Raw genomic sequence first — 16,969 nt, 5'->3', positions numbered from 1 at the left:
TTTAGGTTGATTTGATAAACAATTTGCCTCAAAAAGATCAAAAAGGTCAGATCTTAATGATATGAATTGGTTGGTTAATTGTTACACTCATAGTATTTTATTTCAATAGTTAAACTGTGGACAAAAGGTGTGTTTTAATGCAATAATTAGTGATTGTGTGTTAGGCTACTTATGAGGTCTTTCGAGCCTTTATTACAAGAAAAAAAAACAATTGCAATCACCTCAAAACTGACAAGTGAAATCTATCAAATGTATACTAGAACTCTTCACAAGTTAATGTTTGTCACACGTGTCAAGTCTAAAGTACAGCTCAAGTTTCTAACTCAGGTAAAGTATGTTACATTTCATTTCTTTGGAAACGTTTTTCAGAAAAAAAAAAAAAAACTATCCACCGTCTGACGTAATTTTTGTGCGACTCGCTCCTGACTGTCGCGCTCGTGAGCGTCACATGTCAGAGCATCATTTGATTGTTTCTTTCATCAAATTAAGATATTAGAAGCATCGAAGTACGGGGAGGCTGGACACAACGAGGTGAGATACATAAATACGTGTATTTCGGCAGACTCGAGGTGTGGATAGAAAGTGTTGACGGTGACTCGAGTGCAGCCGTTGGAGGATGAGAGCGGTGGAGAGCGCGTTTAAGCTAGCTTGAAGCTAACGCAAGAAGAACGATGTTCCAGACTGTTGCAAGCTGGCCCTACTTTCTAACCCTCGATGTTCCTTTAATGCTAAATTTGAGTTTAAAATAGTGTATTTATATCAATTTAATTCTGTTAATGTGTTTACCTGAATAAATTGTTGCTAAAATGTACAGTTTTCTTCTTCTTTTAAAGCAACCCCTCGTGTTTTATTTTTTTTTAAATCGGTAAATCCGCTACAAAGAAAACTTATTACTTCTTCTGAATTTATAATTTAAACAAAAGTGTAGTGTAATAAAATAATATAATAGTAGCAAGAACCGTTTCAAGTAAATCTTTTGATAAATTTACAGGGAACAAAGGGCACTTTGGTTGAATATTTCTAATAAGTAAACTGAGATGACATTCAATTAAACCCATAAGATACCACGCGCTGATGCAATGTTTTTGTATTTCCCTCTTTTTTTCCGAATCGGAAATATTTTAAATGTGGAAGTAATTGGAGGATGGGACTTCCTAAGCCTCGCCGCCTCCGGTTCGCTGCTCCCGGTCACATGGCACACTAGAAACCTAACTTTTTGCCCAGAATCGAAAGTGATGTTAGTCCATGTTCACTCTCTTTTTCCTTTCCTATACATTATCTCAGCACCTCGGGGGCTTTTCTCATCTCATGTGACGTTAATATAAAGCAGTGGAACCAGATCCGGACACATGCAGTTTTCATGAGTTGTTTAGGCTTGTTTAGGCTACTAACTGTTCAGGATTTGAATCGGAGGACACTGCGCTTTGCTAACCACGTTTATTCTTCTTATCTGCGTTTTGACTTCACCATTTGTTTTTTTTTAAACATCGCTTTTGTTTTTGCAATTCAAAAGAATAGAGAAAATATTAAGGTTTACTACAGGTTGCCAGGTCTTTGGAAACTTTCCGCGTTTCAGACACAAAACCTCACTTTACTTCATTTTATCTTCTGTGAGATCAAGGTGAGACATGTAGTTTTCATGACATTGGACAGCAGTCCACTTAGATGCTGTTCTATGTGTTTGAGCACATTTTAAAGTAACTGGCAAAGTAAATTGCATTTGTTTTGTTGTGTTCATTCAGTTTTTTTGCAGGTTCGCTTAAAGTTCACATAAAGATTTGTTTGTCAGACATGATTTTTCACATCTACAAAGTGGATTTTCTTTTCTTTTTTTTGTTTTTAAAGGAAATCATTGTTGCTTTTTTGGCTGTCAGATGTTGTCTTACATCAGGGTCAAAATAAGTCGGCTCCAGCCCCATTTGGCTCCGAGGCTGCCAGCTCTGTCAGCCCCTATTACCCTGATGAAACAACACTGGTGTTCTCTAATAATGTGGGCATGTTCGGGCCAGCTCAGCTCTATATAAAACACCAGTGATGCTGACTGGGCCAGAGTCAGTATTGGGTGTCTCCTTGTTGTCAGTCTGAGCGATATAGACATTACTGTGTGTTGTCAGGTATGACATTTGAGGCAGAATCAATCTCTGTTTTCCAACCTCGCTAGATATTTAAAACTGAAGTCCAAACTGAATATATTACCTACTTTTTGTTTTTTTATGTGTATGCTTGCAATTGTCCTGCATCTTGCCCTTGAAAATACCCTCCTGCTTTCCAGCTCCACTGTACCTTATGCTCCAAGCGCACCAGTATTTTTATTTCCAGGCCAGAATTAAAAGAATAGTCACAAGAAGGCCTGAATTATTTATCAACTTCCTTTTATCCCAGGATTAAATTTCAGTGTGACAGGGAGAGATAGCGTGTCGCCCTGCAGTATCCTTGCAGCGTGATTGGGTTTTAATCTCAAAACATATTCTGCAACATCAATAGTGGTTCTGTAGCCCAGAGCTTATTCTCTGCAGATAATTTTTACCTCTTCATGATTGATGCTTTTTGTGTTTAATGCTGCTGTATGATGTTTTTTTCCCCAGCTGTAATAAAAGGTGATAATAAAAAATAAATAAACAAATACGGCCTCTTTAGAGTCTGGGTACTCTGCTATGTCCAAGGACACTTAAGCAGGTTGGAAGGCTGCCGTCAGATGTTAAATTTGTCCTTTGTTTTTCTTCATTTTATTTCTCGCTTCATTTGAATTTACTCTCTTGACTTCAACTTTTTTTTTTTTCCTCATTTCAGGTGTTCCCACTGTGTGACCACTCTCCTGACTTATCATCCGGGTATTCTGTTGATGATTGAGGGCACACAACGATACTGAAGCTGCAGAGCCTGCTGCACCCGCCCCCTTTGTGCTCAACCCCTGCGCTATGAGCAGAGGTAGAGGAGGGTCTTACAAAGAACACCCCCACCGGCATATACCCCCCAACTTGCAGGTCAAGGAGAATTACTACAGACCTGGTGCAGCACAGCTCTTTCCGAGAGACGACCCAGACCAGATACCGAATCGACATTATTCCAACAGCCCTGGATGTCCGTCCGTCCCCTTAGGGTCCCCGTCCCCTCTCCTCCCCTCCGCTCCCCCGATACCAAACCAATTTAACGTGTCTAATTCTGGAGCTTTCAATTGTTCTTATAACCAGAATCAGGGTTTTGGTCCGATTCCGAACTCTTTCCATTATAAACAGGTGGAGTTTCTAAGAGGACACACCTCGGAGGCACCACAGTTTAGAGGTGGTGTTAGGGCAATAGGCAGCAGGCCACCTAACTATACACACCAGCCACAGCCTCACTATAATAGATACTCAAACCCCAACAGCAGCCCCAGGAGTAGAGGATATTACAGAGAATGCTATAGGCAAGACCAGAGTTATTCATTCCCATCTCCTTCAGGATTGTCTCAGGGCTTTGCACGCCCTCAATACCCGAATGCAAACCAGTCACGAGGGGTTAACCACCAACTATCAGACAGACAAACAAGCTTCCTGTGCGATAATTTTCAGAGACTGAATCTCCAACAAGACAGGGGATGCAGGAAAAGCTTTGATGGGCGTTCTTCATCAGGGAAGTATTCTAAAGCTAAAATAACACTAACGCCCGTCATACAGGAGCAAGTGTACAAGGCTTTGACGGCAGATGAGGCTGTATCTGCAAGGGTTTTAGCCAAAAAACTACACCTGCCTAAGAAGGTGATAAATCAGGCTCTTTACTCCTTAGAACAGTCAAAGAAAGCGTCCAAGCAAGGACTTCAGCCTCCAGAGTGGACTTTGTATCGAGAAAATCCCCAGGCCGAGGAAACAACATCAGCTCAACCACAGAATCCCCCCTCCCTTTTGAGTTTCAGCTCGATTCAGCTTCAATCAGCAGAAGCTAAGGTTGACATAGAAAAGGAGCAGGAGATCGAAGAGGAGGACTCCGACGCCGAATCCAGTTCCTCTTGCTCTTCTTTGGAGTTTTCTGCCTCTGAGGATTCCCAGTCCTCAGCAAACGTTGGATGCCAAGAGAGTCCCCGCGCTAGCTCAGCTGATCTCAAGTTTAGCTCTGCAATGATGGCAGATCAGAAAGAGAAAATTTTGAAGTATCTCCTCGAGTCGGGTGAAGCGACCGCTCTCGTCTTGGCAAAGAATCTGGGCCTCAAGGGTGCCAAGCAGGTCAACCCCACCCTTTACGATCTGGAGAAGCAAGGCGAAGTCGTTAAAACCGAAACCTCTCCTTACAAATGGAAGCTGTCTCCCCATCGCAGAGAGAGGATGGAAAGGAGCCTGAAAGCCGCCTCCATCCCTCAAGCTGGTCAGATGGAGGTGGATGTTAAAACAGAGCAGGATGATGGAGGACCTATCCTAACTCCTTTGTCAGGCCTTGAACCAATACCTAACATGGAGAATTGGACACCAGAGCAACCTCAAGGCAAAATGGTGAGTCAAATGTCAATGCTTTGTTGTGTGCTGTTTGGTTTCATTTAGTCAGAACATAAAGTAGAGATAACTAGAATTCTGCAGTCACTGGAATGCACTTTAGATGAGAGGTCTGTAACGTTTATCTTAGATACACTTCGGCTGTGAGACAGAATGTATTAAAAGATGATTTTTGGATCCTTTTCAGAACCCTGTCTCCTCCAAGTACCTTGAGAGGCATTTACACTAAAGAGTTTAGTTTTGATCTCATTTGACCATATGACCTTCTCCCAATCCTCCTCTGGATCATTCAGATGGTCTTTGTAGAACTTTAGACAAGTCTGGACATGCACTGGCTTAAGAAGGAGGGCCTTTGGATCACTGCAGGATTTGAATCCACAATAGTTACTCATTTTTAACCTTTGTTACTGTGGTCCCAGCACTCTTTGGGTCATTGACCAGGCGGAGAGAGACTGTCAGTGATCTTGCATTTCTTTTTTCTTTTTTTTACTAATAATTGCTTAAACAGTCGACGTCTTCTCACCTAGCTGCTTGTTTATTCTAAATTGGTTCATCACAGTCATGTTCAGGTGGTGTCCTTCGACAGCTCTTTGGCCTTGAACATTGTGGATAGGTTGCAGTCTAAGTGTTTGCAGATTATCTTTATACAAATAACCAGTTCAAACTGGTGACATTAATACTGGTAATGAAGAAGTTACGAAGGTGTGAGGGACGGAATTATTGCCTGTCTGTATACTTATATCCATTATACAAATAAAATCTAAAAAGGGAATTCCTGGGACCTTTAATAACATTCTGTTTCTCACAGTTGAAGTGTATCTATGATGAACATTACAGACCAAATTCAACTTTTTAAGATACAACTTACAGACTCTGTGACTGCCACTCTTTAAATGATTACATTCCTCAGCTTTCAAAAACTGTAACATGGCAGAGAGAAATGACTTTAATTCACACAAATCCAACATCTCCATCAGTTTCTGCAGACATTTTTAACAAGTAAAATGTTATTTATAGCTCACGATTTAATGAAAAAGTCAGTCAGATTAATTAATACTTGACGATGATGGTTTGAAAGGGCTCTTAGCATTTAGCTATTTTAGATGCTCTTGTGGTAGCACATGCATTTACATGACTATGAACTGCTGAAAAACTAGATTCTTTACGTTTTGTTATTTTAGACTAGATATGCGATGTGCTGTCTATCGTAACACCTTCAGAAAAGCTGTGAAAAGGTTACTGCTTTATGTAAAAGGTTGGGAGGGATTTCTGACAAGTTTTTTTTTAATGTTTCACATACTTGATGCTATGACAGATACGCTCCTTATCAATACAAAACACCCTTTGATGTAATAATCAGTCGTTTTTTTTATTAATCTTTGTGATTTTACCTTTTTTGTTGCTTCTCTTCACATTTACTTTCTTCTTTTCTGCCCCATGTAGAAATCTTCCTTCAGCCCGTACGAAGACAACGCAAACAATGAGTCACAGTGGGCGAACGATAGCATCCCAGATTACCTCAACGCCATCCGCAGACACACAGATGCTATTAAACTGGCAGCAGAAAAGGGTAACACTGTGGGAACCGTCGCTGTTTCTTTGGCGGCCCCTCCTTCCCAGAACCTTTGGGCCAAATTGCAAGAGGTCCGCTTAAAAAATCCCGTCAGTGGCCTTATGGAGTATGCCCAGTATCTGGGTCAAAGCTGTGAGTTCCTTCTTCTGGACCAGAGTGGACCGTCTCATGACCCAAGGTTGGTAAATTCGCTTTACCATGTAGGCTTTGATAGGAATTCTTCATAGTTTTTGTTTTGATCATTTCTTGAATGCTAATTGAGTTATTATTAGTGATGGATAATGTAAAGGCGATGTACGAACAAGTAACAAAACAACTATCATCATTTCTGTTTCACTGCAACAGTTTAAAAGTCAACATAACTTAAATTAAACTCCAAATGACCCTCGTTTACATAGATTGTTCGACATCCATCTGATTGGTCAAATATGTACAGGGCTCTATTTGATTTGTTAAACCCTTCAAGGTTTCATGAGATTGTTTTATCATGTGTGTAAACATTTAAGGGAGCCATTTATTGCATTTTTTGCAATACCCGTGTTACACAGGCTGATATTACGATGACGATAAATTTCTGATTTATTGTGCACGTCTAGTTATTATCTATAAAAACTGATTTTATCGTTATTTTATATGTAATTTTGTCACCTTTCACAACAAACTGTCAATTTTTTATTATTTTATTTTATAGTAATGCAAGAATTTTGTAGTTATATTATTGACAATCTCTTTTTAAAGCTTTGGAGTTGCTGTAGTTTGGACTAAATACAGTTGCAAGTAAAAGAATGTGAATTCTCTGGGATTACTTGGATATATGCATGAATTAATTTGTATTAAAATATACAAAATATAAATAAACAGTTTACTTAAACTAATGCAACACAAAAAAATGTAAGCTTTTGAACAAAATATGTAAATATTCAAAGTGCAGAGTGGACAAAATATGTGATTTATTAGCTGTTTGACCCTTTTTTGTCAGCAATAAAAGTTGTATTAGTTCAAGCAGACTATGTTTATCATGCTATGATGAATATCAGAACACATTTTTTGACAAATTCATGCAGAAATCCAAAAGGATTCATATACTTTATTCTTGCAACTGTATGTAGAAAAAAAAACAGATTTAATCTAATTCTATTGATGCAAAAGTGACCTGCTTTCTTCTGTTAGATTTCGAATGCAGGTGATGCTCAATGGACGGCTGTTTCCTATTGCGGAGGCTTCGAATAAAAAAGTGGCTAAAAAGGACGCAGCGGCGGCCACTCTGCGTATCCTCATCAAAGAGATGCAGGGAGGCGAGAGTGCCGCAGACGAAGACAACACTGCCAGCATGGACCGAGAACCTGACCAACTCCCAGACACCTCTGTGAGTTTTTAAAAAATTGTATTAAAAAAAAAAAACTACTCTATTGAGGAGATGCAGCTGAGATGTTATCATTCTGTCTGTCAGGGATCAGCTGAAAACACACAGGGGGGTTCGGGATCCGGGGGAGCAGAAGGGGCGGAGGGGCCCCGCCAGCCGCTGTCCCGCTCCCTGCCCGGTGGGAAGAATCCGGTCTCCGTCCTGATGGAGTACAGCCAGCGCAGCGGGAAACCCATCGAGTTCATCGCCACGGGGCAAACAGGCCCACCACATGACCCACGGTAGCAGCTCCCACGTGTCCCGCTTAGCCTGTTGTGGTTGTTTTGCCTCATAAAAGCTGCTATTTTTGTTTGATCTTTTCTCAATATGTTGTCATGTGAGTGAGGGGAAAAATAATACTGTCTATCCAGTCATTTTGTGTTTTTTTGTGTAATCCCTCCTTCAAATCAGTTGCCTGAGCATTACGTTCTACCAGAAAAGCAGCATGACCTGACCTCGAGTGCATCAGGCTTTATTCTTCTGCTCATCTATGAACTTGTCAGTTACTGACCAAACTAAAAAAAAAAAATCTCTTTTCCACCTCCTCAGGTTCAAGTACAGGGTGAAGGTGGGGGAAAACTTGTTTGCAGAATCATCAGCTCCAAGTAAGAAGGCAGCTCGCCAACTGGCGGCAGAGGAGGCCGTCAAAGAGCTAATGGCTGATGGAAAACTGCAACTTAACAAGGTAATGAGTTGGAATGAAAAAAGGGGTTGGAATGCCCCGTTCCATATTTTTAATAACAGTCTTCTTTCCAAAATGTCCTCTTTTCAGCCTCTGCTGCCTCTGGGTCCTTCTAGCGATGGCGAGGAGGGCAGCTCCTCTGGGGCGGCGTGCCCTTCTCTGCCACCTCTAACTGCTGATGAGCTGCGAGCGGCCCACGAGGCAGGTGTTGGGGATCTCATCAATCACCTGAACAACAACGCAGTGTCGGGCCTGCTGGAGTACGCCAGAGCCCGAGGATTTGCTGCTGAGATCCGCTTGGTGGGCCAGTCTGGGCCGCCACACGAGCCAAAGTATGTGCGACACGCACAAATCTTCCAATCCTTTTAAATTGTTGTTTTTTTCCTTGTGCTTTTATGGGCTCTTTTGCTTTTCATCTGAGATTAAAAAATAAATCTGATCACATTTAATTGTTCCCCCTCCTGCTCAGGTTCACCTACCAGGCCAAACTGGGCGGACGCTGGTTTCCTCCGGTTTGTGCTTCCAACAAGAAGCAGGGAAAGCAGGAGGCAGCAGATGCCGCTCTGCGGGTTCTGATTGGAGAAGCTGAGAGGGCAGCTCGCACGGGGGAGCTTATCCCCAGCGAGGTACAGATTATTGAAATATATGAAATGATCTGTCTAGAAAGCTTGAATATCTGCCAGCTTCAGAGGAGCTTTCTTGGATTAAACAGTGAATCAAAGCAGTTTACAACCGAGCAGGACGGCATTCACATGACGGTTTGAGCTGAAATTGATTCATATTCAGTGATTAAATGGTAATCATCTCTTTTGTTTTGCTCATTAAAACACAACAAGCATTTTAAAACAAGTAACCCTCAAACCAGTGAGGGAATTGTAGATCTGTTGTCATTAATATGAAGCAAAATGACCTACTGACTTATTATTAGAGGTGGAATCTTTTGGTTCAATAATGAAACAGTTATGAAAGGATCCCAGATCTAGACCAATATTACTTACGTTTCTCCACTAAAGCACATTTTAAATAAAAAACTTGTTTAACTTTCATTGAGAGCGTAAACATTTTGACATGAAAAATATTTCGTTTGATGATCAAAAATCTTTCGCAACATCATAAGGGAAACGTTTTTCTGAGCTCAACAACCTAAAATAAGAAAAAATGTTCATTTTTATCATCAAACCAGCTTCAATGAAATTTCCTTAAACTCACATCGAACTCAAGAAATAGTGTCTAACTAGCTTCACATTGTGATTTTGCAAATTTGTTGTGTTCCCTACATATTTTGCTGTGACATAACTTATACACCGCATGACTTTTATCCAATTGAATTCCAACACTATAAAAGCCAAAATGCTGCCAGTCACTTTAAGTAAAGTCTGGGTCGGTCAGATGACGAGATCAGGAAGGTCAGACATGTTTGTGTGCCGAGTTTGGCTTGTTACTTTGACTTTAAATCATATACATTTTCCGATTATATAAAATTCATGAAAGAGAATTGTTTATAAATAATAATTGATTCATCTAAAAATTGATCCCCCCCTACTACTTATTATTAGCACTTTACTTTAATAATTGTCTACATTTTGTTCTTTATAATTTTATAACAAGTTCACAAATTAAGTTTTAGAGTGAAGTGTAAGAATAAAGCAAAGGAGCTTTTGTTAAACCATAGACTGTATAATTATGAACTGGACAAAATAAGTTTTGACACCATCCATTTAAAATGCCTTTCCAACAGCCCTCGCGAAATCAGGCCAGCGTCTTCTCCATCACTTCCTGATCCGTCTACCACCATATTGCAACCGAAACATCCACAGGGATTAGTCCGAGTCACGATTTTAGAGGAACTTCTATCGCCAATCATGAATGAACTTGTTCCGGCTTGTTCCAGCCACACTACTTCTACTCAAAGCTGCTTGGGAGTAGCTGTCAATCAAACGTTTGAGGTGGGGCCAGTGGACACCACATGCTTTCACTGAAGCATCTGATTGGTCAGGATTATAAAAACGTGTCAATACGAATGCATCAGAGCAAGGCATTCAAATGAAGCCTATGGGATTTTGACCTTCTTGCAACCAGCGGGTACTTCCTATTTAGAACACGAAAGGGGAGGGGTTGACGTGTCCAGTGATTGTATAGTCTATGGATTAAACCCTCAATGCTTTTCATAGATGATGCAGGTGGAAGTTAGAGAAAAAAATGACTTCAACTGGAGTTTCAAGCCACTAAACATTTTTTTTTCTTTTTAGTTAATCATGCAATTTTTGTGTGTGGCGTTCTCTAGCTACCAGTGAGCGGCAGCACATTGCACGACCAGATAGCGATGCTGAGTCACCAGCGTTTCAACGCCCTGACCACGCGCATTCAACACTGCCTTTTGGGACGCAAGATTCTGGCCACCATCGTCATGAGAAGAGGGGAAGGCCTGGGGACCGTGGTCAGCCTCGGGACTGGTATATCATCGACTTCAACTTTCACGCTGAAGCCACAGCCATTCAAATTCAATTTTATCTTATTTATAGGCAATAACAAGTAGTATTTTTTTCTGTGCTCGGAGGCATGTGCTGTCACAAAGCTAAAGTAGGTCACTGCAGGGCTGAGAGGCATTGCAGTGTTCCTTGACATTGAGTTTCTCTCTGCTTCCTTTTTTTTCTCCTTTCTCCTGTCAGGAAATCGTTGCGTCAAAGGGGAGGAGCTGAGCTTGAAAGGGGAGACCGTTAATGATTGTCATGCGGAAATAATCTCCAGAAGAGGATTTATTCGGTAGAAGTTGAAATCTTGCTCCTTGATCGATGTTCCTTCCCGCATTTCCAAAAATAATCCCTTCTCCTTCAGACCTCGGCTGTCGGAGATTATTTATTCGTCTAACCCGCCGTCTCCTTTGTTCTCAGGTTTCTGTACAATGAGCTGCTCAAACACTATGATGGCACCGATGACAGCATTTTTGAACCGGCAGACGGGAACAAACTTCAGATCAAGTCTGACATCACCTTTCACCTTTATATCAGGTAGATTAATGAAATGTGAGAAGTTTACTTCCTCATCTCTGTTTCCCTTTGAACTTGTACTGAATAAATCAGTGATGATTCCGATCTTGGATGCGGTGGTCTTATATTTGCTCTCATCCGCAGCACGGCACCTTGCGGCGATGGCGCTTTGTTCGACAAGTCGTGTAGTGAGACGGGAGATGAAGTGCCGGGCCACCAGCCTCTATTTGAGAACGTCAAGCAGGGGAAGCTTCGAACCAAAGTGGAGAACGGTGAGAGGTTTTGTCATAATAGTATTCCGAAAGGAATTCAACTTCCTGTGTTTGTAGTAAGAGATCCTGTTTCCAGGTGAGGGAACCATCCCGGTGGAGTCGAGTGACATCGTACCCACTTGGGACGGCATTCAGCACGGCGAACGGCTGCGAACCATGAGCTGCAGCGACAAGATCCTGCGCTGGAACGTGCTCGGCCTCCAGGGGGCACTGCTGACGCATTTCCTTCATCCCATTTACCTGAAGTCCATCACGCTTGGTAATTATGGCAAAAATAGTCTTGAGACTTTGGATTTCCAAACAGGAGTCACTTGAACATACAGTTATTTTTTTACTCATCTTCCAGGTTATCTGTACAGCCACGGTCACTTGACTCGTGCCGTCTGCTGTCGCCTCGCCAGAGACGGCGAAGCCTTTGACCAGAGTCTGCCCCGCCCCTTCACGCTGAACCATCCTGAGGTAACTGCACTGACACTTGCAGGCTTGATGATAAATTAGGAGCGTCAATGTTTTTCTCATTAAGTTAATTGATGAAGCACTCTTGTTTGTCCTGCAAAACGTTTTTCTCTCTCATGTAAATTAGATTCATTCATCAATTAGCTAAAAGGACCTTGTCATGTCACCAGAGCAAAACACAAACTGAAGTTGCAGCTTCTGTTTTACTCCTGTCTTTAGTTCGTCCAGTGGTAGAGCTAATTTGCATATCTTGATTGGTGTCACATTATTTTTTAGTTTTTTTACCTAAATCTGCAACGCTTTCTTTATCTCCTTTATGGTGACTCCAGGTGGGAAGAGTGAGTGTGTACGACTCCACGCGTCACACCGGCAAGACCAAAGAGTCCAGCGTGAATTGGAGCCTTCCAGACCAGTACAACGTGGAGGTGCTCGATGGGACCAAAGGAACGCTAGATGGGTATGTATCGTGTTGAGTGGGTTAAGTGGATTATCGGGCGTTTTTATTTGGCAATACTGGTGCCAAAACCATTTTTAATGAGTCACCTACTTCAATTTCATTGTGATCTTTTGTAAAAGCGTTTCCAGTGGTATCTTAATTACTATTATACTGTTTTATACGGAGAGAAAATAGACCGAGACTTGAATGTCGTGAGTTCAAATCCAGGCCGAGCCAAACCAAAGACTCTAAAAACGGGACCCGGTGCCTCCCTCTCACACTCAGCATTGGTTAAACCACCAAATTGTTCCCGAGTGCGGCTGTGCCTGCAGCTCACCCCTCCCCCATGAAATGGGGCAACTGTGGAAAACAAATGGACTCTTAAGGAGAGAGACTCCCCAATCACCCCCACTGGCTTCTCTTCTCCTTCCAGCTGCTTCACACTTTAATGAAAAATCCCATATTTGTAGCAAAAATTGATTTACAGAATGAAAATAGGTTTCAAATTTAAATAGACTTTCATAAATTAAAATATAAAAACACACAGTACTTTCAACCTCCATATATTATGATAGGATGAATAAAAATAGAAACTGAAATCCGGCTTGATGCTGAAGCGAGGAAATAATATGATTTGTCTGCTAAACATTTTTCTGGCAGGATTCTGGCTCGTCAACATGATCTGAAGGGAACCACAGATGGCAGCATTGTTTTCTTCCTGTTTTTCTAAAGAAGGGAATTTTTCCTTTCAAGAGATTCATATTATCATGAAAACAAAGGAAGGCTGTTCAGTTATTTTGTGGCTGATGTGTTATTCTGTTTTTATTTATGTAATTTTTACTGGTAATTGATTATTAGGACAGTTTAGGGATTTTTAAAAGTAATTCTATTGCTTTTTATGTATAAAAAAACATTAAAATTGTCTAGAAAGGGTTTATCATAAATAAAAACAACAAAAATGACATTCTAGGTCATGATCAACCTTTATCATAACCTTGTTAGCAGCATCAGTGTTTTGCTTTCATCATGAATGAGTAGCCCGCTTAAGTTTCGTTAAATGTCTCCCTGTAGGAACAAACAAGCGGTGTCCCGGGTATCCAAGTCCAACCTGTTCTGTCTGTTCCGCTCGCTGTGCCAGAAGTCTAATCGCGCTGACCTCCTCTCCCTGCCCTCCTACGCTCAGGCCAAAATGTCGGCCACCTCCTTCCAACTCGCCAAACAACAGTTCTTTCAAGCGCTCAGCGTCCACGGCTACGGAGCCTGGATCGGCAAGCCGCTGGAAGAGAAGAGCTTCGAGTCTCTGGAGGCAACGAGAAACAACGGCGCGTGCAGCTCCGTGGAGTTTGGAAGAAATGAGGGGGCCGTGGATTACAAGCCAGCAGAGGCGTAGATTCGTACTTTTGTTTTACTTTTATTTTTTTTGTACAACAGGAAGGAGAAAAGGTTTAAAGAGGTGTGCATCAGAAAGATTAAGGAAGTTAGAGAGCCAAAAGTTTTGAAAAAACCTACAAATTAATACAAAACATTACATGCAAATAAATTATTGAAAAGTTGACAGGTTAATTTTTTACTTGTATTATGTGCTTACAGCCAGTTTAGTTGTCTGTCATGAGGATGTGGCATATGCTAGCACCTGGTTGTTGCATCACGTTTGCAGGTTCTTGAGTCATAGCACACTCGGAACTGATCCAGACCAGTTTCATTTGAAACTTTTTGTTTTACATTCTCCTGCAAGGTCTCCGTCTAGCAGAAGAACCCATCGGTCTAGAACTTTTTCATGCCGCGCTGCCATTGGTGGATCTGTTTTTCTAGCACTAAAGCAGAAGAAATTCTTCCAAATAACAGGCAGTACAGAAATCCTTCATGTCACACTGCTGCTGCCGTACAATCATCTACATGTTGTTATTGTGCTGCATTTTGATAAGCCCTAAATAGCTGTAGTTTCTAAAATAACCTTAAAAATAGCCCAATTTCTATACAATATTTTTGTTCTTTTCCCATTCATTTTTAATGTTTTTTTTTACTCAAAATCCTAAAACTGCCCTTTCTGCATGTTACCTGTTTTAAAGTCCTGGTATGAAGCTGTCTGGATGCATGACTGCTTCCACAAAAAAAAAAAAAAAATCAGAATGGCCGCCTTGTTTTCTTAAAATGATGCAATATACACATTATGTGTACACAGCTACACAAATGCACTGCTGTACAATCCAAAGGCCTGAATGTGTTTTGGAACCATTCAGAAAATGTCTAATCAGAGGTTTCTCTGCACTGGAGCTGCAGGTTGGATCGTGATGTTCTACGCCTGCTGTTTGTGTAGACGACTTGTTTTGTCTTGAAATCAAGGGAATGCTACAAATGCAATGCCAAGTGGCACAGTGTCGCGTCAGACACGTTTGTGCTCGATTTTGATTTTTAAGTACACATTCTGATATCTGAGTGCGAGGAAAACTGAAAAATGGGAGTTTATGTGACTTTTATTAGGATGAACTCCAACTTTTTTTTTTTTTGTTTATACCGGCATGTGACTTTGTCAGAGCAGCCGTTTTCTCCCCTCTTAAATTCTGATGTTTCTGTTTTATTTTTCTGCCACCAGATGTCTGTCTGTAACAGACGCTTATTTCAGTAACAGCTGCCTTTCAATTATCTCAAGCCAAACAGTTTTCCCTTTCCAGCATCTGCTGTCAGAAAAACTTAACAAAGAATTCTGTTTAAATTCCATTTCTTGTCCTTGAAAACCTTAAATCCTGCGATTTAAAACGCAGACAGACGGCTATTTTCAGTCACTTAAATTCCTCTCATTCTGATGCTTCAGTCTGAGCTGGTCGTCTTTTCAGCGTTTGATGCATTCCCCTCTTTTATTTCCTTTACCCAGAAAATGATCTGGACAGTTTTAAAATAAGGATTTTTTTGTTTGTTACTGTAGAACACAGATCTGTGCATCTAAGTTGTAGCTAATGAACCAACAATTTTGAAGATTTTATTATTAAAAAAAAAACTACACAATTCCCTTTTTAATAATTTTTTGATTGATTTTGAGTGTTTGTATTTCAGTTTAAAGAAATGTTTAAGTGTACAGATTTCTGGTGGGCTCAGATTTCTTGTCCCACTGTATGCAAATATGTATGTTTTCAGTTGTGTGTATATATTCTGTAAATCACCTTGAATGGCTTTTCTATGTTTTAAATGATGCTTTCAGCAGATTCCATGTGAGTTTACTGTTCTACGTTTTTTTTACATCTTTAATTATCAGAGAAATGGGAATAAAATACAGAGTCTGCTAAATTTATCATTTGAATTCCTCAAGGTGGGCTTGCATCAACGTAGCATCGCGGTGTCCAAAGACCGCTGGATGCACTCTGGTTATACTTTTTTCTTTAAGAAGATTGGGATTTTTTTTTTTCATTGTGTTATCCATTCTCCAACATGTTTCTGGTTGCAGTGCTCAGAAGGATCAGCAGGTGGAAATGTGTGCACATCTAAACCCTTCAGGGGAGAAAGACTCCATGATGTCAGTCAGATGTGAGTTTCTCTTCATGATGTTTGTCAGATAAACAAATTTCCTGTCAATATACCAGCACATTGTAACGTCTGGAGGTCATTTCAGGGTTTTTTTTTATGTGTGAAAATCTGTTTTAGTCGACTCAAACATCTTCTGTTCTGCGTTTGATCCATCTGTACATGAACCAACATGGTTAAGCAGCTGATGGGAGCGGGTATAAAAACATGGGAATACTGAAAGGAGGATGGCTGTGATGCATTTTAATAAAACATGTTCAAACTGTAAAGCTGCAAATACAATAAATTGAAAAAACTAATAAAATGTTGTTTTTTTTATTTATAACTTCTGTATCCAGTTTGTAATATTCCTTAAAACTTGTAAATACGTAAAAAAAAATGTGCATCAATCTGTGACCTCACTCATGAAGCTTCTTTGAATCTGAAAACGTTCCCTTCGTGTGTTTGAGGGCTTGTTCCAGCGAAGACCTCCACCCATCATGCTGAACTCATACTGTCTCTGCAGTCAATTATTCGGAGGGTGGGAGGGCAGGACTAATGAGAGCGGGCGAGGAGCGGGGCACGATTGAGGGAAGGATGGACGAATGGAGTGAGGCTGCATGAAGTGAAATATTAGTCCAGACCCAAGGCTTCAAATGAGCCAATCGATGCTCTCCAATGGAAATAAATGAGAGTTGGGAAGAAGGGAATATGTGAAGTCTGAGTGGGGAGGGGTGCTTAGATATATAAAAAGAGTCCTCTGAGCATCCACTGTTATAAACATCAGCAGGTTCAAGCATCAGTGGACTCAAATGGTTTAATTTTTTTAGATAATAAAAGAACACCGAATATCTAAAAATGAAAACATTTATATTGGTGATTCAGGAAAGTAAATCTGTTGTGTAGAATTCATTAAATCCTTCCTGGGTGTGTGATTAAAAAAGATATCTGATCTTCTGGACAAAGTAATTAAAGTTGATGTTACAAATCTCACAACTGGGGAACATCTCATTGGCTTTTATTGAGGACTTTAACATAAACAGAGTTTTAAAGTGGAAAACCTTCATATATGAGAGAGTGAACAAGCTTATAGCAGCATTTAAAATACTTTTATTGACTTTTACAGCTCACATCTTGCTATTTAATGGCATTCTCGCAGAGCAGAAGGACCTGCGGTGTCACAAAGTAATGAAAAAAAGCTTC

The 16,969-nt window shown here is 40.6% G+C and overlaps 1 protein-coding gene across 4 annotated transcripts; it reads left to right on the top strand.

Annotated features, from left to right (window-relative positions):
• The first annotated feature begins 57 nt into the window (after window positions 1-57).
• On the top strand, window positions 58-16,112 carry adar (adenosine deaminase RNA specific). 4 transcript variants are annotated; one of them, XM_024267328.2, is made up of 17 exons: window positions 58-531; window positions 1,135-1,237; window positions 2,791-4,463; window positions 5,907-6,214; window positions 7,207-7,402; window positions 7,487-7,680; window positions 7,988-8,123; window positions 8,211-8,452; window positions 8,590-8,746; window positions 10,405-10,573; window positions 10,790-10,883; window positions 11,012-11,128; window positions 11,252-11,379; window positions 11,456-11,638; window positions 11,726-11,838; window positions 12,165-12,292; window positions 13,343-16,112. In XM_024267328.2, exons 3-17 carry the CDS (start codon window positions 2,919-2,921, stop codon window positions 13,659-13,661), a joined length of 4,029 nt encoding a protein of 1,342 aa, XP_024123096.1. In that variant the 5' UTR covers window positions 58-531; window positions 1,135-1,237; window positions 2,791-2,918; the 3' UTR covers window positions 13,662-16,112. The 4 variants fall into 4 exon arrangements, with proteins under 4 accessions (XP_024123096.1, XP_024123095.1, XP_024123097.1 ...); XM_024267327.2 differs by lacking the exon at window positions 1,135-1,237; XM_024267329.2 differs by lacking the exons at window positions 58-531; window positions 1,135-1,237 and adding an exon at window positions 1,298-1,621.
• Window positions 16,113-16,969: the final 857 nt, after the last annotated feature.

Source organism: Oryzias melastigma, linkage group LG16 (genome assembly GCF_002922805.2).
Source record: "Oryzias melastigma strain HK-1 linkage group LG16, ASM292280v2, whole genome shotgun sequence".
In the NCBI taxonomy this organism is placed as follows: domain Eukaryota; kingdom Metazoa; phylum Chordata; class Actinopteri; order Beloniformes; family Adrianichthyidae; genus Oryzias; species Oryzias melastigma.
Note: the sequence above shows the minus strand (reverse complement) of the source record. Positions and strands in the feature narration are given on the sequence as shown.

Coding starts and splice junctions, on each gene's coding strand:
- adar (XM_024267327.2), top strand. CDS start 2,919: ATGAGCAGAGGTAGAGGAGGGTCTTACAAAGAACACCCCCACCGGCAT. Junction 7,403..7,486: donor ACCAACTCCCAGACACCTCT/GTGAGTTTTTAA, acceptor TCTGTCTGTCAG/GGATCAGCTGAAAACACACA. Junction 8,124..8,210: donor GAAAACTGCAACTTAACAAG/GTAATGAGTTGG, acceptor TCCTCTTTTCAG/CCTCTGCTGCCTCTGGGTCC.